The sequence below is a fragment of the Cupressus sempervirens genome, chromosome 7 (genome assembly GCF_028749045.1).
Source record: "Cupressus sempervirens isolate cs-2001-9-10 chromosome 7, ASM2874904v1, whole genome shotgun sequence".
NCBI classification, from domain to species: Eukaryota; Viridiplantae; Streptophyta; class Pinopsida; order Cupressales; family Cupressaceae; genus Cupressus; species Cupressus sempervirens.
The window spans coordinates 213,101,468-213,126,987 of record NC_143124.1 but is presented as its reverse complement, the minus strand read 5'-3'; the positions used below and the strand labels follow the sequence as shown (position 1 = coordinate 213,126,987).

Below are 25,520 nucleotides of genomic sequence, written 5' to 3'. Positions count from 1 at the left end.
ATATCAAACCTTCTTAGTTTGAGTAGATTTCAACTTGGAACAATGAATTTCCATGAATTCTTGAGCAAACTTCATGCTTAATTGTGAATTTTGAAGCACTTAATGGAATTCACAATGCCTTCTTGACTTGATTGGATTTGATGATGGATAGAGAAATTTCTTGACGCTTAGTCAATTTCAAAAACTTCTTAGTTTGAGCAGACTTCAATTTGGAACAAGGAATTTCCATGAATTCTTGAGCGTACTTCATGCCTTGATGAGAATTTTGGCATGCCTTAGACAAATTCTTCATGTTGGAGCTTTTTCATCTCTTCAAGACAAGCTTTTTGTTGAAATTAGGATTCTCAAACACTTAGACAATTTTTGATTTTATCCTCTAAACTTTCTAAGTCCATCTCTGCTTGCTTTCCTCTTGAATTTTCTTCTTGGTTTTCCCCTTGACTTTCCTCTTGAATTGAGGTGGGCTTCAACTAGGTTTGAGACATTTCTTCACAATATTTTTTCTCATTCTCCTCAATCAAGGTTGTTCTTCATCCCTTTGCCCTTTCGAGCACCCCTGTGGCATCAAAATACTCATACTCATTTGACCATGCTTTCTTCCCTTTTTAATTTTTGACATCCTTGAATTTAGATTGAACTATTGAACTTCACACTAGCAAGAGACCGAACATTGGAACAGAAACACTAAAACAAAACCCTAAAAAGCAAAAATTAGGGGTCCTCATTTTTAATGGGGCGATGTGTGATAATGTCACAACACTTGACTATACCGATCTTACAAAAAAACTCTTCTGGCGTGCTCTCCCTCACTCGATATTTTCTTTACCATGATTTCAATCACAAACCAATGGCCTTCTTTTGAGTGTTCCTGTAAGATACTCCTTTCAATCACAGACATTTCTATTTGAACGGCCAAATCTTCTTATATATTATTCTTAGCCATCAACAACTTCAACTTATTTCTGACTTTTTGTGCTACTGTATTTTTTTCTTGTAACCCACGATCTCGTTTTTTGATCTCGTAGCAATTTTCTACTATTGTTGCTGCAGTGACACCACTTGAAGGACATTGTGCTAGTTGTTTCTCCCAAAAGGTGGAGAAAGGAATATAGATCAAGGATGTAGGATAGGTTAGTCCAATCACAATTCCAATAATAGAGGACATCGTAGAAATAAATCTTAAAGACTATTCATCATGGTATTTAATCTGTAAATGAATAGCATAATAGACCAAGAGGAAGACTTACACATCTTATTGAGCACTGTAAACATGGGCAAGGAGAAGAATCAGAGATCAAGAAAATGAATTCAAGCATTAAACCACAACAAAGAAATTAAAATTGCTTAAGCATTGACTGATTAAGACTGAAGAAAGATGTGAAGAGATCCAATATAAGTAGAGAAGGTGTGAATTATTTCTTTGATAAACTTAGAATTTTTTGAAAGCACCAATGGGTAAGGCTTGAATTCAATCATAACAAAGGGCAACATTTTTGTGAAATCAGGTGCAAATTGTTTTTGGAATTCCATTTTTTTGAAAGGATTTGAAGGATAAGCATAAAAAATATTAAATCCAAATGGTGCTTTCGGAAAATGCATAGGTTGTAATATGATGTTAAAAAATCAAAGTTTGTAAGTGTTAGATGTTGTTGTTGTTGTTGTATTAAACATATAAGAGGTAAAAGCTCCTGAAATAGATTTACAAAGACGATGTTTCTAAAAGAAACAATGGTGAACTAAAGATGAAAATAAAAACTACCTAATGTACTAAATACTAACTTAGATGACAATTAAAGAAACATTATATTATTCTAACACACTCCCTGAATGGTTATTATCTAATTGTTTTCTTTTGGTCACAAATTCATCAAAACAGTTTGTTGTTGTTCAGACCCTTCCTGGATTTGTAAAATGTCAATGACCAAGAAGCCATCCACAAAAATAATAAATAAATAAAGAAGGGTGCCCCCTTCTTCAAAAAGCTTTGCAAAAAAGACAAGAGCCTATTACTAAGTTTGCCACTCACCCTCCCAAAATCAACAAAACATTTGACCGAAATCATCACAAAACATCCAACTTGATGTTGGTTAATAGAGTTTCTCTTCACTAGAGATAGAGACAAACACTGGGAACAACTAGCACAAGTTTGACGAAAAATCGACAAACCCTCCAAACTTTTCAAATAAGCTTGATGCCCCAAAATAGACTGCAAAATGCCATGATTTTTTTAGGAGAACAATCAGAAAAATTAAACATGATTTTTGAGGTGTAAAATCAATCATATCCAAACAATAGAATTTGAGACACTAATCTAAGGATACAATGGCAATTTACAACAAATAAATTTTGAGGGAAAAATTATAAACCCACGGTGTAATTTCCGAGGAAAAATTTATAAATGCACCAGATAATTTTCGAGGGAAAAATATAAATGCTCGAGATTTATTTTGAGGAAAAAAATATAAACACACCAAATAACTTTTGAGGGAAAATTATAAATTTACTAGAGAAACCTTTATGTGGCAATCAAAACTGTTGACTAGGCTCACGATTTTCAGCAGCAATCTTCAAAGCCGAACTACAAAATTTTCATAAATTTTCCTGAGGATTTCTATTTTAAAATATCTAAAGAACAAATTTTTGGAAAAAATTCCAGATTTGAAGAGGCTAGACTTTTTCTTAAAACAATTGCCAAAGTTTATGAAATCCCATCAACCTGCCTTGATACCATAGTATGGTAAATCGATGTTGTTATTAAAATAGTAGATGACGGCTCCTTATATAGATTTACAAGGACGATGTCTCTAAATGAAACAATTGTGAACTAAAGACAAAAATAGAACTTCTTAATAAACTAAAGACTAATGAAGATTACATTAAAGAAATGTTATAATATTCTAATAGCTTCGTAACTTGTTCCCTCACACAAAAAAAAGGGAAAAGGTTGTCTAAAGGGGTTTTCCTTAGTTAAAATCATTGGAAAGTTTTTGAACTTGCATAGGAGGGGCTCCTAAGGTTTCTTCATCAGGAGATGAGTGGGAAGAGTTGTTCTCAATGGCATGATTAATGTCTTTAGTATGCATGTTGGTCTCATCAAGATTCCTAGAAAAATTAGAGGGCTTAGGATCAAAGGAACCCATAAGTCTACAACTTCTCCTAATTGGAATGTTATAATTAGAACCCAACCCAAGGTAAATAACATTCATGCACAAGAAAATCAACTAAATAAAATAACACTTTTTTATGAAAAGCATATTCAACAATCAAATTTAAAGATCCACTGTAAAGCATTAAAGTAAATTTAGATCCAACTACCAAAATGAGAAGAATGTGATGCATACGATGTAGATCTAAATAGATGTTGTAATGTTATGGGTCGGGCTCACCAAAGATGTACAATGGTGAAAAGGAAACAATGAATATATGGATGGATAAATCATTTCCTTTTCATTAATTGCACATCTAGGAAGGAAGATGTCCCCAATAATCATCAAGAGTTAAGCTCTTAATGGGGATAATGATTCGTTGACTAAAATATGTGAGAATGTAATGAGATTGGTAAAAAATGGTAATGTAAATGATTAACCAGGAAAGCATTGGAAAATTGGTAAAAACCTGACTGTAACAAGCACACAATAAGAATAAATTTACAGAAATAGTGTTAGAAGTCAACTTTGACTTGTGATTGAAAGCTAGAGCTCAAAATTGCAGGGACATGACAACATGTTCTTCTTGTTTTTGTTTGAATTTTTGACAAATTGTCCAAGATCCAATAGCTTCGTAGTTTATTCCTATACACAAAAGCGGCTTACCCTAGTTAAGTCCCAGTAAAGGAATCAATCTTGAAATATGAAATGAAACTACATAAATGAAAGTATATAGGAAGGCAAATAATAGATTCACCTTGCATAAGCCCACATGGGTGGATGTAGAAATCACTCATATGCATGAAGATGCTTGAATGCATTTGAAATCCAAAGATTTGACCTTGAAATGTGATGTAGAATCAATGATATGCTCACAAATGCATAGATATATGAATGACACTTAAAGATCTTGAATGTACATATGTGTGATAACCACTTGCAAAGGAGAGAAGGTGGATAGAAGAATTGATCTTCTTGCTTGATTGAGAATTCGTCTACTTGGTCATCATTGTAGTGAAACTTGCATCAAATGGAGAAGATTTCATTTGACTTGAATGATCTTTGAAGATTGGAGGTTTAGAGATCTCTATTTTGGATGCTTGCCTTCAAATCCTGAATCCAATTGCTCTTGCTTGCTTGAAAAGCTTAATAGTTTGATTTATAAAATGGTTGTACTTGATAATAGATTATGGATGTCAAAATGAAACCCCTTTTTACTAATTTATCATTTTGGGATTTGAATTTGATCCAAACCAATCACAAGAAAATCTTTTGAGAAGGCCCTGGCATTAGGCATCGATTAAAATTTGGGCCCCAAAACCTAGGGACAGATTACCATTGGGGATGTGCCACATAAGTAATTGGTTTAAATCTGAATTGGAGCTCGAAGAGGGTGAAAAGGAGAAGGGGGAGAAAAGATAGGTTGCTAGGATTAAGCATAACGAACATTTGGTCCTCAAAATCATCAAAATGGGGTGTAATAGGGGTCCTAAAGCATCCAATTATAGGTGTTAATATTTTACGACAGTACAATCAAAGTGAATTTTTCATTGATTCATTCTCAAATTTATATTTACTCCAAAGCAATTCAATTTCCTTCTTGGATAGTATTTAATATTTGTAAGTGATTGTTGTAACAACCCTATTTAGTGTTTTCATAAAATTATCTTGGCTATTGATTTCAAATCAATTTAGGCCATTCATTGTAATTGAGAGATCTATAAAAGGTTTGGCTTTCTCATTTGTGTCAAGGATTCAAGTTAGTTAGTCAGTAGATAGTAAGTAGCAATAGAGTAGGAGGAGATACACAATTGTTGTCAAGAGGATGTGTGTAATAATTACATTACTTTCATTGAAGATTTGGTTAGTTTCTGTGCGTTGTTTCAACATTGTGCATGGTTTCTACTTTGTATAGTTTAGTTAAAGTTCGTTGATTGAAATGGAGACATATTAAAATGAATGATGAATTCCATGTCCATTCCTTTTGTTGCTTGTTGCTTGCAAGTCATAATTTAAGGTTAGCCTGGATTTGATCAAATACTAAAGCTAAATTATGGAAGTACATTGGAATTGCACCAATATTTGGTATTTGGATGAATAATTACAATACAAAAATCATTCTTGTTCCCTTTGTGGAGATAACATCATCTTTGTGTAGTTTCATTTGGTAAACCAAACCTTGGTTGTAGGAATTCCCTCATCTAAGCATAACTCATTTATATTATTGTTCTTAGGAATTGATTAGGATTCTCTGAACCCTAGAACCTTTTATCTTTTATATGAAGTTCTAGTCACCTTTGAGGGTAAGAAATTAGTTTGATAGAGTCCAGGTGGAATTGTGTAAGTCCTCGCGTAAGTCCAAGCTTATTACATCATTAAACTGAGTTATATCCAACACAAAGTCACATGTTCGCATTGTAAACCTTGGGTTTGCCTCACTAGATCGCCTCGTTGTTTAGCATGGATTTTCATTGTTCAAGAGAGGATGAAACCTCGTATATTATTTTGCATGTTGGAATGGTCACAAAACTCATATCAACAGGTTCCTTTGTCAATTTATATTTGTTGGAAGATATCTGAAGTTTTACCATTCAATTTTGCTAGAGATAAAATTAATAATGGAATTCTAGGTCCTGATCAGTAAGTGAAAATAATGATTTTTCAGCAGTATACTTTAATCACAATTATAATTCATTGTCTTTTAATGGAACTAAATAGTTAATGACCTCACAACTATAAATCATTGTTTATTAATGGAACTCAACAGTAACGACCTGAAGGAGGAGGACATGTTATGTGTGCCTGTCAAATTTTTTTTTAATATATTTCAACCGGTAGATCGCAAGGATGTCTATGTAACATTTGCTGATTAGATACTCTTTATTGATTATTACTTTTCTACCGCAAATTAGTCAATTTTGATAAACACTGGCAATTTAATTCTGCACTACCAAAGAACATTTCTGTAAATGAAATTTATGCAAAGCTCTATGGGTCCAAATTCATAGCTTTGCTTAGTTAGTTGAAGATCAATGATCAAAAAGCTTAGTTGGACGTTAGTGTTGATTGCAGTGTCATTTTGGAAAACTTATTTGTCAATAGTAGAATTTTTATAGTTTTTCAAAAGGAGGAAAGAAGAAATCAATTACATTTTGAAGTGCCATTGGATAATCTGAAAGGTTCAATTGTAATTGTAATGTGTACCAAATAAAAATCAAGTCTTTATTGAATTACAAATAAAAATTAAATTAAATAGTTACTAATTATTTGTCTCAACATGTTAAAAATAGAGTGTCTGGCTTGGTGTGAGATATTCAAGCATTAATTTTTCAGTTGTGCTTTTGCTTCTCAAGTTAGGTTTTTAAACATATGTCTAAAATTGCACCATTGTGATTGGGACCATCCAAGATATCTACCCTGAACTTTGGTCAGGGTTCTTTGGTTGCGATATGTGTCAAAAAGGATGCCCCTTTCACTAACCTTGCTTGGGTTATATATCGGTAAGTTAGGAGAATGAGCAAGAATAATGGCGATGGAATTCAACTAGCTAAATATATGATAAAGCTACTTCTACATGTGGATGATCTCATTTTAATTGCTAAAGCAACTGATGGTCTGAGAGAACACTTGAAGGTGCTTGATAGCTTTGTTCATTAGGTTAGGATGCAAGTGAACACTAGCAAAACCAAAGTGACGATCTTCTCTTTGGAAAGAAATTGGAGGACACAAACCACTTTTTTTTTTTAACGACAATCCTTAAAAGATTGTAGGTGAGTATAAGTATCTTGGGATTGATTTCCACAACAAAGTCAGCTGGGAAACACATAGAGAAAAGAGAATTCAGGTAGGCTGCAAAACACTATATTTTTAACAAAATATATGGAAGAATGCAAAGTTATGGTATTGGAAAACCAAGAAGATGCTTTTTTTGCTTTGTTGGTTGCCTCAACGAGCTTTTACAGATGTATGAGGTTTGGGGCAGCGGTATGTCAGATTAGAAATGGACGCAAGCAGGAAGAATTTGAAAACATTTAATTGTCAACAGCCTCAAAATTAAAACGGCTGTCCCTTATCAGCTCTTATTGGCGGAAACATGCATATGCCCTTTAGAGGTTTTGGGAATGGTTCAGTTATTAAGCTATCTAAAGAAAACTCAAGGTATGGAATAGCATCATTCACCTAAATTGGTCATGGAGGGAAGACTTGATAGAAGATAGAATAGCATAGTTCACCTAAATTGGTCATGGAGGGAAGACTTGATAGAAGAAAGAACATGTGGATGAAGCAAAATGTCAAATGGATGAAAAAATTGGAATGTTAGCATGCATGAATGTCTAGATAACAATGATGGAATAAAAACGTTCGTGAAGAAAAACTTAGGAGTCTCACATGGTCAAAACAAATGGGTGCAAATGAGACAATTCTATCGAAGTAATTAACCCCATGGGAGATCATGAGGCGAAAGCGTACACAGGAGCAAATATCAATTGGAGAGCTAAAATGCTGATAGCACAGTTTGGCACAAGTTCTCATCATCTGAGGTCTGAAATAGGTAGATGGATGATAACTAAGGAAGGATGGGAGGGGAGAATATGTTAATTTTGCAACATGGGGGTGGTAGAGAGAGAGCGATATTTTATCATGGAGTGCTCAACATACAATGACATCTGGTCCAGCTAAAAGGATATTTTAGAAGCAGACAATTCAGGTACACTTTTTGAAGAAACATAGCTGGACAGAACAACAAACTTAGTGATCAAGATTGATTGTTGAAGAGGAGACTTACAGAAGAAATATTGAAAGGTCTAATGTTTCTGACACCCTATTCTGGGGTGTTTTCTTTTTACAGGGGGTCCTATAGGCTGCTTTGGCCTTGCGTACGTTAGTGAAATCTTCAAATTCATTCATTCAATGTGACGTTTAAAGTCTGACTTGATTTGCATCAGTTGATCCAATGATATTCCATTTGGTTATTAAAATCTTCAAATTCATTCATTCAACGTGACATTTAAAGTCTGACTTGATTTGCATCAGTTGATCCAATGATATTCCATTTGGTTTGTGTTTCAATCCTTCTACTCTGTCTTTTACAACTTCCTGAATCTCCAGTGCTGATTTGATTTCATTTTTTTACTTATTAGATAAGCCAGGATACAAAGTGTTAAAAATTGTGCCTGACTTTATCCAAGTCCACTCGTTCTTAGGGATCCTTTGTGTAATACCATGTCAAATCTTTACTGAATAATTCTTTTTTAGTTCTCTTATAAAACTTGAGTTGTCATGTTGCAAAATTTCATCGGTCAGGACACCTTTTTAACTCCTTTATGGAAGGAATATTCATGTCATATGTATCTTTATTTTTCTCATAAGATGCAGGAATTGGCCCATTATTTTGATCTAATTGATAAATCTGCTTCTGAAACTTACACCTGTATCAGCTCTTGTATGTATCATTATTTTAAAATATTACAGTTAAATGGGCATTAGTGATTTAGATAGGCTTTTTTGGGGATTGGTGGTGGTGGTAAGGGAAAATTTTGTTGCAAACTGTAGAGCTTGTACAGTGTTTGGAACAAAATGGAGAAATTTATAACAGATTAAAATGCAATTCGAATACCAGAGAGGTTCACCGGCAATTGTAGTGTATAGCAATCAATGTTTTACACAAGATACAAGTCTTCACTGTCACCGATTTATAAGAACTTTGTGGCAGAGATGAGTACTTGTGGTTATACTGGTTTGTAACAGACATCACTGTGGACTAGATAGCACCTTATAAATTAAGAGTGTCAACTTTGGGGATGGGCCCTCTTTGCTCTATCCTGTGTGAGAACGATGTTGGTGTTCACCAAGGTATCCAAAAGGGTGCATTGGTAGATGTTGTACTGGGGGTCTATTTGACACTAATTTGTGTACTGTCAAAGAAGAATCTATTTGTAACATTGCTATTGAATTGTTTGGATTGCATACATTTCTCCTTCTTGTGAGGCAAAATATGTCATCATCTAGCTCTTGTCTCTGTCCAGACTCCATACTTTATATACTATTGCTCCTGATCCATCAGATGATAGAAGAGAAGTTTTATTAATTTTTTTACTGTGATTTATAAGTAACTATCGGCTAATTCAGATATTTTGTGCTCCTTTTCATTAGTTATCCACTTTCCTTGTTTTTGCTCTGTTCAATATCAGGGGTTCTTTTGTTTGTCCAGTTAAATTATGAGGGTAGCTTCTCTGTGTATTTTATGCATGCTACATATCTACAAATCTGCATCTTATTATCTGTGAACAATTTGTAGAGCTTATTGATAATTGTTTTTCCAAACAGTGAAGTTTAAAGCTTATCTTGTACAAGGTGCATTCAAAAGTTTAATCTCTTAAAGCTTAATTTTGCACTTACATTGTTTACAGAAAGATGAATGGTCATGAAGCTTCTGAGTTAGCATCAAAAAGTCGAAATGCCACAAGTCTTAATGTCATGGCACGTTCAGAAGATATTCAGGAAAGCAACCCACCAGAAGCTAAGACATGCTGCCCCTGTGGAAGTTCAATGGAAGGTGGTGCGATGATTCAGGTATTGTATTTTTTTTCCCAATTCCATTTGTTGCTGCTTCTGAAATTATAATGATAAATTTCAGAAGTACTGTGTACACTACGCTTTCTTTTGCTATATAGCCATTGTTTAATTCTCTATGTGGCCTGCTAAGTGCACATAACTATAGCAGAATTAGTTTATTTACTATATCTGTGCTTTGATGTAGATACTAGAGACTGAAATTAACGCCTTTTTATACTCATCTTTCGAAACCACTCCAAGTTAGATTGGAATTTGTCTATGTATTTTCAATTTAAGCCACATTCTTCTCATACGTTTGGTGGGCTCAATCTGCAAAGTATTTCTCTATATGCTCAACATAAGAAAATGGTAAATATTGTCTTTAAAACTGCTTTAAGCTTATTGTCTTTTTGGCAAGAGATGCTTTTCTGCACAATATTAGTGATAACAAAATGTTCTGCATACGATTTGCATGGTAAACATAATGTTTATGAGGGCTATGGTGAAACAATGATGTGCCAATAATCATGACCTTGTAGTTGTTCTTTATGGTACAAAAAATGTTAGCACATACTTCTGGTGACTAAGAGCTTACTAATATTCATATTTGAATATAATGATGCAGTGCGATGATCCCAAATGTGCAGTTTGGCAGCATCTAGGATGTGTTATTATTCCAGAAAATCCTATTGAAGGTTATCAACCAGAGGCACCATCCCAATTTTATTGTGACATCTGTCGTGTCAATCGTGGAGATCCGTATGTACTTTACTCTGTTTTCCATGTTCTTTAAGTTTTTGGAAATGATGTTTATATGCTAGATATTTTCTTTAAACAGTGCATGTCAATTATGCAATGCAAATTTGCTTTTTCTGATAAAGAGACTTTTTATCTTTCACTGGGATGTGTGGGTATACTGTCTCCAATTTTAAGAATATTAGTTGTTTATATGCAGTTGGCAGCTTAGAACTTGATATCTTACTTAACATACGTTGAAAGTGAAGTTGTTTCAAACTTAAAGTGAGATCTAAATAAATATTGGTATTATGTAGAAATCCATGTGTAAGTCCATACAAAAATTACTCATGCTTGGATTTTCTTGATTTAAAGCATTGTGAGGATACAGCCATGCTGCACGTCCTCATTCATCATTTGTCATTTCTTTATGATTGTATTGAATTCAAGCAATTGCTCAAAAGGATACTATTGAGTCTTTATCTTGGTCGCTGTCATTGCTCTATAAGCTTTTGTGCTCATATGTCTTCTGATTAAAAATACTATGCAATGTAAAATTATATGCTAACAAAAGTAGAATGAAATTGTCAATTAAAGATGCCAAATGCAAATTATGAAATTCTATTTGAATTATTAAATAATGATCAGATAAGATATTGCAATTGTTATTTTTTTCTTTGACTTGAAATATGGTAGATTGTACATTTTAATTTTTGATATGGTTATAATATATATGATTTTGACATTAAAATTATATTCATGTTTGGCAGGTTCTGGGTAACTTTGTCGCAGCCTGTTATGCCAACAAAGCTCGTCACTTCCCCAATAACTGTTGATGGGTGCGTTTGTAATGTTAATTATGCAGTAAACCTAAATTGTGAAGTGTAGTTCATCTGAATTCCCCCAATATAACGTGGATGACAATATTATAATAATATTGTATTGTTTAACTTATAATGGTCATTTAGTTCTCTTTATTTATCTAGTTAATTTAGTTAGCAAATTTTGGTTTCTCTGTGTTAACTAACTTCCCATTCTGACTTTTCTTCTCGTTAGTTAGTTTAGTAACTTCCTATTTTGTCTATTGTTCTCGATGGTTTGTTTAGTAACTCCCTATTTTTGGTTTCTGTAATGGGAAGATATTCTTTTAATCATTTGTCTAAGGAGTCTTCACCTCCTTTGTAATTATCAATCAAAATTCATTTCCGGCAAAAGAGTGATACGGAAATTGATTTGTTGCAACACATTCAGATTATTGATGGATTACTTTTTATGCTCACAAGGGATGGTCATACCAGGTTTTGAATGTTTTGCATGAAGCATGTTTCACATTAGTTTAAGACACCAGTTCCAACTGTTTTATGTTGCGGAATTTGTTTCATGACAAGGCACTCAATTGAGCCCGAATGTTTTTATATTCTGAATTGCAGTCTTGATCACTACATTTCAAAATCTTGATCTATATATTTTGTATATTTAGTATTTTGAAATTATATGAGAGAAGATTTCCTGGAAATAGTCATTGAGGCTGAAAATTCAAATCTGGATTGTTTGGCAGGGATGCTTGGACTGAGAATCATATGTGATATTGCCTTAGATTACCAAGATTATTTTAGATGCTATTATGATTATTCAATTTGAGTAGGAGCATAGTAGGTTGCACATAAGTGTTGAACTAATTTGGAAAATAAATTAATTGTGTGTTGTTTATATTTGCACAATTGCAATTTGCTATGTTGGCAACAGTTGGGGGAGGAAGGTTGTTAATAAGGCCTTTTCTTATATGAATTATACTTACACATTTTGAAAGCAATATGAAGGTATGATGAGGATGTGCATTGCTGGGAATAATGGCGACATCAAAACTTATTATAGTATCAGTGATTTGATTTTTATGGAATAGCTCATATAGGGGAAATATCTTTCTTATTATGGCATGCTTCCATTGTTTACTTTTCCCCTGATATTTCTTCTTAATTTGACATGTGGTATTAATTATTATCCGATTTGAGGTATTTGTGTTATATTGAATGAAGTTGACACGATCTTAAATATTGGCTAGTGAAAGGCACAAGAAACAAGATTCTGTTGTGAGACATTGGTGACACCTGACAGACCAATTTGGTAGATTATGGTTGCTTTGGTAAGTGCTTTTTTCTGGAGTTTGTAGTGGCTGTAATTTACCTACGTGCGTGGTGTTGGATATGTCAATGGCATACTGTTAGGTGAAGAGGAAACAAATATAGTAGGACCAATGACAGAAATTTACAGATTTGATAGGCGATCTCATGTCCTTCTACTGTAGATAAACATGGGTAAAATTTTCTACAAATGTATCTACCGTGCATTCCAGGGTGTTGAGACTTTGAGTTCAATTCAGTCTGACACAAGCATGTAAGGAGAACATGTGCTGGTGTCCTTTGTGTCGTATAGAAAAAGGGATCAAAGAAAGAAATAACCTTTAAGCTTATGTATGACTAAAGCAGGTCATGGGGCTCTATTACAATTTACAATAGCAAATGTATGTGTTAAAAAATTCACAAGTGCTATAACATTAAAAAATTCTCAAGTGCTATAACATTAAAACAATAAAAATCCTAAATAAAAACGGAATTAACCCTGAGTATTTCCAGACAAGTTGGGAAAATTAGAGATATCATGTGTATAAATATCTATGTGATATGAGTATAAATACCCATGTAATATTAGTATAAATAGACATGTGATATGAAAAACAAGGAGCCGCACAAGGTAAAGCTAGAGGAGAGGCTAGAGCATAATAAGAACTAACAACATGATGGAAATTTTGTCATTGATGTCAAAGGCACTCAGGAGATTGTGAAATATTGTTATTGGTGCCAAAGATACACTAAGCTAAAGCCATGTCCGAAAGAATCTTCGATCAATGTAGAAACTATAATGAGCAACTTAGAAGTGGCATACCATTGACTAAGAGTTAACAATGATGGAAATACTTAGAGGAATAGATGAAAGAACAAAAACAAAGTGATCTGAATGATCAAGAGAATGCAGGTGCTAAGATCAAAATACAAAGAAGTTTGGAATCGTCAATCTCAAGTCAAAACTATGAACAGTGCAGTCACGAGAATTATTTTTGATTCATATATAGTTATATAAGATGTTACAGCAGAATATAATAGCAGTTGTATTAGATTATTCACAAACAATTAGAATGAAAGTGCATATCTATGGAGCTCTGACAATCAGTATTAAAAGTACCGATGAAGGAAAAGTCTATAAGAATAAAGTCATGAAGTTACTCAGTCCAATTAATAATTTTTGCTGATTATATTATAGTGATTCTGATGATGAAGAGAGTTAACATTTATTACCAGTATATGGAGAATTATGCAGAACTGTCCCACATAGCTATGGATTTAATGCGCATGTCGTGTGGACTATGGATATGCAACGATAGCAAAGTTAATGTGTGACATGCTACAGCAGAGATGAAAAGAAGCAACCGGCGATTCTAAAAGACAAATCAAAATGATGGTTCCAATATGCTATGCAACATACATAGTGAAGTTTTTCTGGAGCGTTCAAACCACTGCAAATGAAATTGACTTAATTAAATAAGACAAATCCACTCTCATGCAATGAGCCTTGGTGGACAACTAAGTGTGTATGATGGTCTGCCATGTCACCATGAAAAGAATCAAAAGTGACGGCAGAGGCTATCCAAACTACAGAAGCAAAGAAGGAATAGAAAGGTTTTACTGTGACCAGAATATAACGAACAGAGTAAACTCCATTTTCCAACATCTATGACAACTAGATACAAAATGAACTTTGTATGTCCTGCCAAGTTATCAAAAAAAACAAAAAAAGATGTGACTATATTAAGATTAAGAAATGCAGCGATACTACAGAATACATCAAGAACAAGCGGCTATAATAAGGAAACTTGTCGTTTGGAGGAATATTACAGAGACAGTAAAGTTATTGCTAAGACATCGTGGATTCTGTAGGGCAAAGTTGTGGTCTGTTTTAATACGTTATTTTGGAATATAGTTTGGACTGGAATACCCTAAGAGTGTCAATCCGGGATTCATAAACTAGCGAGAGATATAATGGCTAATTGCTCAAGGGATGAAGATAACAAGCCAAGTGATTATGAATGCAGTTTATTTTATACATAATTAAAAGTGGCTAAATGAATTGTAATTCAAGTTCAAAGAAATCACACTCGTAAGAAGGAATCCACACTCGCAGAAATAAACCTACCCAGATCTAATTAACTGACATTAATTAACACAACAGCATTATAATTATGAAAGCCAAATACAGCAATTAACACAACACCATTATAATTATGAAAGCCAAATACTTAAATATTCACAATAGGAATTAAATGAAACTGCTGTGAAATAACAATGATAATTTGGATGGATTCAATTTGCGACAGGAGACCTGAGTGATGGTTTAAATGAGATAATAAAAAGCGACAGGAGACCTGCGAGTGTAATAGGAGGTTGTAGTGAAATTGTAGTAAAGGCAGGGGATTCGATGTAGCTGTGAAAGGGTGTGTACAACGTGGCAGAGAGTAATGAAATCTGTATAACGCCATGGATTAAGCTAGTGAGATTAATTCCATTATAAACAGCCGCAGTATGAATTCCAATCCTCAAAATATATTATTACCGAGTTATAAACAATCAAATGACATTGCACAGTATACGAATTATAAATCAAACCTAGTTCATACAGACTACTTCATACAGAGCATCTATTACAAATAAGAATTTCAAAACATAAATGAACAAAAACAACTCAAATAATCTCACCCAGGTTCTGAGAGGGGGCCCTTCCTCTGGTCCTCGTGATGAGAATAAGCTTAAACCAGTCAAATTACTTTAGCACATAACCACAAATGCTTTTGCTCCACAATATGAACTTTCTGCAGGTTTTTAGTCACACTCCATTTCTATCATTTATGTTTCAAACTAACACCCACACACCCACATGTGCGTGTGTGCACACGCGTGACCCTTCCTGTGGTCATCGTGATGAGAATAAGCTTAGACCAGTTGAATTACTTTAGCACATAACCACAAATGCATATGCACGAGAATATGAACTTTTCTGCAGGTTTTTAGTTGCACTTATATTTTATCATTTATGTTTTAAGCTAATACACACACGTGTGTGTGTGTGTGTGTGTGTGTGTGTGTGTGTGTGTCCATTCCTCTGGTCCTTGTGATGAGAATAAGCTTAAACCAGTCAAATTACTTTAGCACATAACCACAAATGCATATGCTCGACAATATGAACTTTTCTGGAGGTTTTTAGTCACACTTATATTTTATCATTAATCTTTCAAGCTGATACACACACACATGTGTGTGTGTGTGTTCGAAATGTTTTCTGTCCACAAAATACGGATTCGAAACAAAGAATCGGTTCCAATCGATTGATAGTCTTTAACAAATTAAGATCATGGCTTCAGCCATAGGCCAGAAGCCATGAACAAGCTAAATGCTATCCACAAAATATAAACTGACTTATAAAAGCTAAGATCAAAATTAGGATCCATCGAAATCCATATCTTTCCTTCACTGGTTCTGTCCTGTAGCATTTTTTAGAGTTGATCTCCTGCAGCAATTAAACTTGTGTCACGTAAGCACCAAAAACAGCAAAAAACACATCCTTTCCAACTAATAATAAATTAGGCATATTTCATATATTTTTACTGATTAAAAATTTAAATGACGACTTGGGAACTAGGTGAACATGAAAAATAGAGGAAATTCAATCACAAACTAAGGTAGTTTAACCCCCATCAGATTCCATATCAGCTAATGCAGAAACAAATAAACAGCGATTATTATTTTTCAAATAACGTTGACGATTGTGTAAGCAGTGACAGTCATAGACCCGCAGATGATTTCATTATTAAAAACAAGTATGAAGTCAAAACAGATATCAATCAAACTTATATAAGGAACGGTGATCACATGAAAGTTAATATCTGTACAGCTATAATAATGCCAACGGGAGTTTCAAATCCACGACATATTATATGAAATATATGCACCCAGAAATAAGTGTATATTAAATATTTATCTAGAGCGAAGGAAATAGAATCTACAGTATGTCAGGGAAGATGTCAGATGTCTAACCTCAATGAATATTGAACAGTAATGAAATCTACCAGTAAAGAGAATAAAAGGAGGATTAGCGGCAAAGAGGAACAGAGAGAAGTAAAAAGGACAGACATATCTAGTGTTGGACAGAGCAAAGCTATAAAGGATGTAGTGATGCTATATACATAGCAATTACCAAAAACTAGATGGACTTCAACACTCGTTCCATTTGAAGAGGACAGCGATGTGTAGCATGCAGTGATATGTGCATAAAGTCAGAGATTATGAAGCAATTGTAATTGCATAATATTAAGCCAAGATTTGTAATTACAAAGTGGTGCCATGAAAAACAAAGCTGTTAAATGGCTACGATCATAATAAAAAAGGTGTTCATAAAAGAATAATTAAAAGGGGGATTAAAATGAAGAGTTACGAACCAAGAGACATAACTTTCCGGAAATTAAAAAACAAAATGAAAATAAAATGAAAATAAATAAAAATTATATATATATATAAAGGGATTCTATAAGCATAAAAAAAAGGTGAAAAAGTATGAAAACTATTATGTGAGCAGGAAGCAAGTGAAATACAAGAACATCCTTTAAATTAGAATATTGAATGATATGACATGTAAAAAGTTAAGGCACAATATAGCAGAAGAAAATTTACAAAAAGATAGATTTGTTAATCAGTATAAAATAAATAAAAGAATAAGTGTGAAGTATATACATGAAGAAGAAGAATACGGATTAAATAATAAGTGAAAGAATTAAAATGGAAATATATAATCGGACTCAAAATCAGAGTCATATATAAGTGGATGCAACTGTAATAAAATAAAAACTTAAATATGAAAGGTAGTAGCTCTACTGAAGACAATATACAAGAGGATATTTGTAGATGTGAATGTGGATTTAAAGAAAATAATAAAATCAGTTTGAAGAGAAGAATCTGTGCCAAGAAAGAGTTCATCACCAGTTGACTGGGCAACATCGTCAAGGCTGAAAAAGAAGTTAGTGTGTAGTGGGTTGGTGCTCATGAAGATGGCAGTGGGGGTTGGTGCTTCCAGTAGGTTGGTGCCTGCTAAGTGTGGGAGTTGGGATGTAGTGATGCTATATACATAGCAATTACCAAAAAATAGATGGACTTCAACACTCGCTCCATTTGAAGAGGACAACGATGTGTAGCATGCAGTGATATGTGAGTAAAGTCAGAGATTATGAAGCAATTATAATTGCATAATATTAAGCCAAGATTTGTAATTACAAAGCAGTGCCATGAAAAACAAAACTGTTAAATGGCTACGATCATAATAAAAAGGTGTTCATAAAAGAATAATTAAAAGGGGAATTAAAATGAAGAGTTACGAACCAAGAGACATAACTTTCTGGAAATTAAAAAACAAAATGAAAATAAATAAATTATATATATATATATTCTATAAGCATAAAAAAATAGGTGAAAAAGTATGAAAACTATTATGTGAGCAGGAAGCAAGTGAAATACTAGAAGATCCTTTAAATTAGAATACTGAATGAAGAGACATAACTTTCCGGAAATTAAAAAACAAAATGAAAAAAAAAAAAAAATATATATATATATATATATATATATATATATACAGGGATTCTATAAGAATAAAAAAATAGGTGAAAAAGTATGAAAAATATTATGTGAGCAGGAAGCAAGTGAAATACTAGAAGATCCTTTAAATTAGAATATTGAATGATATGAATGATGTGAAAAGATAAGGCACAGTATAGCAGAAGAAAATTTATAAAAAGATAGATTTGCTAATCAGTATAAAATAAATAAAAGAATAAGTGTGAAGTATAAATATGAAGAAGAAGAATACGGATTGAATAATAAGTGAAAGGATTAAAACGGAAATATATAATCAGACTCATATAAGTGGATGCAACTGTAATAAAAGAAAAAGTTAAATATGAAAGGTAGTAGCTCTATTGAAGACAATATATAAGAGGATATTTGCAGATGTGAATGTGGATTTAAAGAAAATAATAAAATCAGTTTGAAGAGAAGAATCTGTGCCAAGAAAGAGTCCATCACCAGTTGACTGTGCAACATCGTCAAGGTTGAAAAAGAAGTTTGTGTAGTGGGTTGGTGCTCATGAAGATGACAGTGGGGGTTGGTGCTTCCAGTAGGTTGGTGCTTGCGAAGTGTGGGAGTTGGAGCTTCCAGTGACTCGGTCCTAATAAACATAAGGGTTGGAGCCTCTAGTAGGTCCTAGCCTACAAAATATTGTAAAAGAACAGTTTATATAAGAAAACATTTATTTGCCATGGTTTTCTCCATTGGGTTTCCACACAATCTTATGTGCAGAACTGTTGATTCTAGCATTTAAAGTTATTTGGATAAAAAGTTTTAAATTGGCAAAAGTTTTTATTATACTGATTCATCCCACCCTCTCAGTATAATTATGTGCTCTTCACAACATCCATGCCAGGATAGTGCTAATTTAAGACTAACAGATTTCCATAGGAGAATGTTGTGGGTTAAGGCGGTGAGGTTGAACAATCCTATGAGGAAGCAAGGTCTTCCTAGAGTCTCTCGTAACAATAGACAGAATTTTTTGGTTTTGATTATATAATAATAGCTCTATAGAAATGCTATCCCCAATTCATTCAGAATATGCTTTAATACCATGTCAATCTGAAAACGCTAACAGGAAAATGTGAAACACTGCTAACCAAGCCAGATTATTATTAACTATGTCCAACTAAGCCATTACCAACAACTAAAAACCTGAAAATATTACCACGGGCAAGAGCAAAGCTAGATGCTGCTAAGACTATTTTCAGAAATCACACTCGATGAGGACTTTACTTTAGACACACCCTAGGACTTCATTTCTGGATTTTAGGTATGTAAAACATTCAGAAGCTACTGCAGCCAACTATCAGTTGTCCTTGAGGGCCAGCCTAGCCAAGCAACCCTGTGAACCACTCAACCCACAACAGCAGAAATTATATAATGAATGAACAATGCTTTCTAAAGTAAATAATAGCCTTATGATTATACCTTACATCTAAGCAACATCTTAAATGGAAAGGCTGAGCAGTGAGCACTTATGATTATATTAATAGAAGAGAATAAGGAGACCTTGAAAGTTTCTACAGAAAAATTAATACTCTTTTTAAAAAATTCACAGCAACTATTCTGTTAATTGTTTTTCCCATGTAAGAAATGCCTAAAAGATGCCTGTAAGCTAAGTGGGTTCCTCCCTCACCTTTTAATCATAATAAAGGAGGGAAAATGTCATTAGTAGGATGATTAGTCATGGAGATCATTTTGATTTCTGAATCGTAATGTTTACTGACACACATGGTCAAATGCCACAAGGAAATTAAAAAATTTAACTAAAAGAACCTGTGGATACCTTTGAATTATCAAATGGGTATGAGTAAGGTTATAATGGATGATATAATGTATACTGTAAAAGTTATGTGGCTCCTCCAAATTTCTTCTTATCTTTGCATATGACACCTTATATCTAAGCACCAGCTTAAATGGAAAGGCAGAGCAGTGAGCACTTATGATTATATTAATAGAAGAGAATAGATAGGAAACCTTGAAAGTTTCTACAGAAAAATTAATACTCTTTTTTAAATCTCTTACCAGTCACGCAAATAGAAAATAAAGTGCTAATTTTTGATGTTGTGGAGCAAGCAAATGGTGAATCTGTTTAGCCGCGAGGATATGGTTGTCTGACTCCATTTGTAATTTTATAGCAGATTATTAGCTAGCTAAGAGGGATCCTTGGGCCACGGTCAGTTATCTTGGAGATATTTTGGACAGATGTCATTTCAGTTATCTGTAATAAACATTTGGCATAAAAAGACTGTTGGAACATAATAATGTCAGGGCTTGCACTTTTAATATCATTTTTATTTAAAGCTCATATAGCATTCTTTAAAGCAACCTGTGGCAATTATCAATTTAATGAACTATTGAGTAGTCATTAAATTAATAACTGTTAAACAAAGCTAGCTTTTAGAAAAGCATATGTGGAGCTTTTAATTTTGTTCCTTAAGTGACAGGGTGGAGAAACAGCAAAATCTACTTTAACAATGCATCATGAAATCATGTTCATAAAGCATTCTTGGAAGATGGAAGTAGACAAAGATTGACAAATGCTTATGCCTTTGTTAAATGATATGCATTATGTCTGTAATATGATTCTGTTTTCCACTTAATTCTTTGACATTTTGGTGAGATAGGCTGCTAGGTGATATGTTTGAAAGTGGTGGATAGTGGCAACAACAATTGACCTTAGTGGTGCTCCTCCATTGTTTATCTTTTATTACTGTTAAATTTTGGGGTTTATTTCCTTGTTTGAAACAAGTTTTCCTTAACAAAATTTCTATCGATACAGTGTCTTTTCCAGCATAGGTTAAGGGGTTAAGTTATTTTTAGTACATGTGACACTTATTGTTGTTTATTTTTGTCTGTTTGGGAAGATGCCACTCTTCCATGTTATAAGAACCATACAAGTTATGGTGAATTTTTTTAGAGGAGATCAAAATGTAGGTGTTTTTTTTCTTTTGCGCTGTTGAACTAGCTAAAAGTTCAAGTGTGTGACTAGCTGGTTTTGAAATATCTCTTGCTTTAAAAGCATCCAAAATTTCAAGCTTGCTAGCTTATCTACTGTGTAACTTTTCTATCATCAAATAATAATTCCAGGTTTGCTGCTATAATGTTTGAAGAGAATATTGTCATCTGAATTATATAACATAACATAAGAATTAGGGGGAGTATTTGATGCAATTTTATCATAAATCACTTGAATTAATCTGTATAGTGGAGTCTGGCAGATATGCTGATGTAGTTTTTATTTTGACTTGGTGTTTTCCTTCAGAAGTAGGACACGTTTAACATGTTCTACTCAGTTCACTGAGAGTTACTATATTTATTGCTATATGCTGTCATGTATCAGGACAAACCCTTCACAGACATTGGAGAAAACATTTCTATTGACAAGGGCAGATAGAGACCTCTTACAAAAAACAGGGTGTGAGCTGCAGGTTAGTTGTAAGGATATCAGTGAAATTGATAAAAAATATGTTCAATTGCAAGTATAAATAGCACATAAATGTATGCTCTCTCTCTTTCTCTCTTCATGTCATATTTTGAGCTATCTCCAAGTTTATTGAAGAACCATGCATTTAAATGCTGTAAATACACTTTAAATTTTTATCTGCACATGTGCTGTTGCTTCCCTTGGAAGGAGGTGGGAAGAGCATTTCAAAGCTTTATTTATGTATATATCATAATGGTTAAAATTTTTCAATTTGGCCAGCTTATATAATGGCCTTCTCAATTAGATGTGATCCATAGGATTAACTCATACATGATAGATAGACGCAAGTAGTGAGTAGGTTTTGCATTTTTTTTGTGTTGGTTAACCAGTATCATATATCGAACACGAGAACATTGCAGAATTCAAGTTTTAGATTCTTCCTGGTAATAAATCATTTTTGTTGGATTTTAAATTTATTATTATATTTTGTTAGGGACTATAACAAAATAATTGAAGCTTCCAAAATGAGTGCAATGCTTGCAAACTAAACTCCAAAGAAACCTTCAATAATTTTGTTTTGCATTACGTGAGTTTGTAGTGCTCTATCAATACAGCTGAGACGTGCATTTGTCCTTTTCGTAAAGTAACTAACTAAAGAACAATACATATGTAGATTGTTTCAATCTTTTATAAAATAAATATCAACAGCTACATTAATTTTATTGACATCAACTTGATGCCCAGAGAAAATAGAAAATATGGGTTTAGGCAGAATCTCAAGGATTGGGTTTTTTTTCCATATTTAAAATGGCTTTCTTATAACATATTATACTTGGTTGCAGGAAATAGCCCAACTCCCTTGCTTGTGTCTGTTTGCTTTTGTAGTTGAATTTGGCAATAGAATCTCTTTGTAAGCCTTTCAGAATCTCCTGAGTGCTTTGAAGCATAGTTGATAATTATGTTGTGCCAGTTTGCTAGGCGAATCACTCACCCAATAACTTGCTGAAGAGTTTTGTAAAACTCAGCAATTTTTGCTTGAGAAACTTGTCCAAATTTATATAATTTACGGTTTTTTTTTTTTGTATTTAAAGACCTTATTTTTATTGGTGATGATCTTCTCTCTTTTTTTCTGATATCTCTAAATATTTTCTCTAATGCCATATTCCCCAAACGCCTTTTATTGTTGGGTCTTTTTCACATATAAGTTATCTGTCACTTTCTGCAGGTTATCATTGTTGCTTGTCAAACTCTTTAGGGTTCCAGTCAAACATCCACTAGTAATTGGGATCTCTTATCATATAAACTATATATTTTATATATATGATGAAAATTAGTGGTAACATCAACAAATTTAATAAATGTTTGTTTTTGAAGATTATTTTGAAAAACCTATGTCTTAAAACATTTGATAAATTTGCCGAGTTGTCGCTGATTTCTTCTTGAATTATTGTAATTTTTGGGGTCAGTTGAGTCACTGCTTGATTAATGCCCTTGTATTGGTGGTCAAGATTGAGTGATCAAATATTCATTAAGGATTTCAAAGCAAAGAGAACAAAGGAGAAGACTGTGAGAAACATTTGAGGAAAATCTTGTCAAATGATTGCTAAGTCGAAGCCCTTTTGTATAGTCAATGTTGGAAGAGGAGTGTTAAGAAGGAAATTTTGAATCGGTAGACGCGCACAACATAGGATATCTATTGACCGTAGTAGATCCCATAACTAGAAGATTTGAACCAAAGATTGTAAGACAAAGAGACTACTACGTGTTAGAACCTAAAAGTACCAGAGGTATTGGGGATGTTGGATGTGTAGAGCACATGATATGGACAAGTTTGGAAAACATCATAACATTGCAATTGGAACAAGCCACCCAGGTCCAACAGACAAGGGAGCAAATGGGCGAGAAAGATGGTGACTATTTTGACAAGTTCGAATGTAGGGTGGTAAAACATGTTGAAGTTTACAGGGAATAGGTTAGAATATTGTACAAGGACTATTGGCTATGAGTATTTTGAGCAATGTATGGGGTACAACCATCGTCTAGTTCATGGAACTAAATGTCTCATCCATAGCGTCTTGGGATGTGCTCAGGTGGGCATTCTAGGTTGAATTTAAATTGCTAAGAGACTACAATGAGATTATACTCAAAATTTATAATACTAAACAAGGGAAGAATGAGAATATATGAGCATATAATTATAGGTTCAAGGAATCGCCAACTAGTTCATGGGTTAAAGAAGAGGTGGTTTATTAAGGGGTTAATTCGCTTTGTGCAATAAGATGAAGATGTTACCTTCATCTTCAAATGCAAATGTGTATAATTGGGAGATGGGCATTGAGAGTGAAATAAGATATTCTCTTGAGGGAAGCGGAAGATGCGTAATGACGATAGCATCAAGGGTAGTGACAATGATGAATTTGCAACAGTAGACCCTATGATGAGATATGATGAAGGAAATGAAAGCCAAGAGTAGTGCAAAGTTGAGGAGCATATGAAGGGTAATTGTCCTAAAATGATGCTTTGAGAGATTTACCTATTGATGGGCCATTAAATAAAGGAGTTCAATATAATTTAAATACTAGAAGTATGCAAGTATTCTTCACACAATGAGAGTAGGCAAGTGCTCATCACACAGTCAGAATCCACTTTATGAAAACCACCAAATGTATTGGTGGTAGTGAAAATGAATGGTGGAATGAAATAGAATAAGACTCCGGAGGATGTCTTATTGTATGATGTTGACAATGTAGCGAATGGGAGCACTTTGCTAGAGGCTATCAGAATAAGAAAGATAATCTACAATTATTGTGCAAATGATGTGAATCAAGTGATCACAAAGAGACCATTTGTCCAAAATGAAAGGGTATTAATATGCTAGATGTGGAGGAACAAGACATGGCAGTTCTGGCAATCACGAGAGGACAGAGAAAAAAGGTTGTGGTCTTGAACCCTCGTACGAAGAAGCAATGACTTTGAGAAGTTAGATTAGATGTCGAGCAAGTGATGGCCAAGTAACAAATAACCCCACAATGTAACTCAAGTATGTTAGTGTGATTAGAGTCTAAGGAGAATATAGTTTGGCAGGTGTTATAGAAATCATACCTTTCAAGGTGGAAAACATTCTTTAAACTGTGTCACAATTGAGAGAGGCAATTACCAATAGAGTTGGTAATGAAACACTTGGCCAAAGCCAATGTAAGCTAGAAGGGGAACCAACGAGGAAGTCACCACCCAAAGACAATTAGGCCACTGACCCTATGTTGCTTCTTCTTAAGGAAGCCGAGTGTTGTTGAAGAGGGAATTATAGGTAGAAGGTTGATAAATACCATCATCAATGGAGGCTATGAAGTCAATTTGTTGTCGGTGGATTTTAATGGAAAACTTGCACTTGGTAAGGGCTTAGCCGTTGGGGACATTAATGGTACTAAAGGCAACAATTATCAGACAATGATTTTTCTTGTGTTCTGTAGTTTTCTAGTTGGGAAAGGGGTGTAGGTTCTTAGGAGAGGTTGCTTGATTGCTGGGAATTGAGTCACAATTGGAAGCAAAACACGTTCTTGATCAAGAGCAAAGGGAAGAAACATGTCATCAATCTACAAAATAAAGTGGCACGTGAAGAGTTGGCATCCAACAAATTAGAGTTAAAAGATGGAGAGCTATGAGTGGACAAATGAAGGAAAGATGTGGAATCAAACGATGAAGGGCTTATCAAACTTGAAGATTGTTATAAAGATGAAATGAGTATGCCAAATGAACTATTCCATTGGCAAATGGAGGACTAAGAGGTATATCTGCTATCTTGTAATACACTTGATTATACGAGGATAGAAAATGAAAAGCAAAGAATAATGAAGATTGCACAAAGGCCATTGTTAAATCCCACTGTTGGTGAGGTTATGATTAATTTTGATAGATTCAATATTTGGCAGATGAAAT

The 25,520-nt window shown here is 33.8% G+C and overlaps 1 protein-coding gene across 10 annotated transcripts in view; it reads left to right on the top strand.

The window, feature by feature from the left end:
• Window positions 1-25,520, top strand: part of SIZ1 (DNA-binding protein with MIZ/SP-RING zinc finger, PHD-finger and SAP domain-containing protein) — a 93,052-nt gene that overhangs the window by 20,418 nt on the left and 47,114 nt on the right. For all 10 annotated transcript variants that reach the window (XM_089791092.1, XM_089791090.1, XM_089791097.1 and 7 more), the window contains 4 exons: window positions 9,557-9,719; window positions 10,327-10,460; window positions 11,207-11,275; window positions 21,501-21,588. In XM_089791092.1, the coding sequence (XP_089647218.1) occupies window positions 9,557-9,719; window positions 10,327-10,460; window positions 11,207-11,275; window positions 21,501-21,588 (454 nt within the window). The remainder of the gene's footprint in view (window positions 1-9,556; window positions 9,720-10,326; window positions 10,461-11,206; window positions 11,276-21,500; window positions 21,589-25,520) is intronic.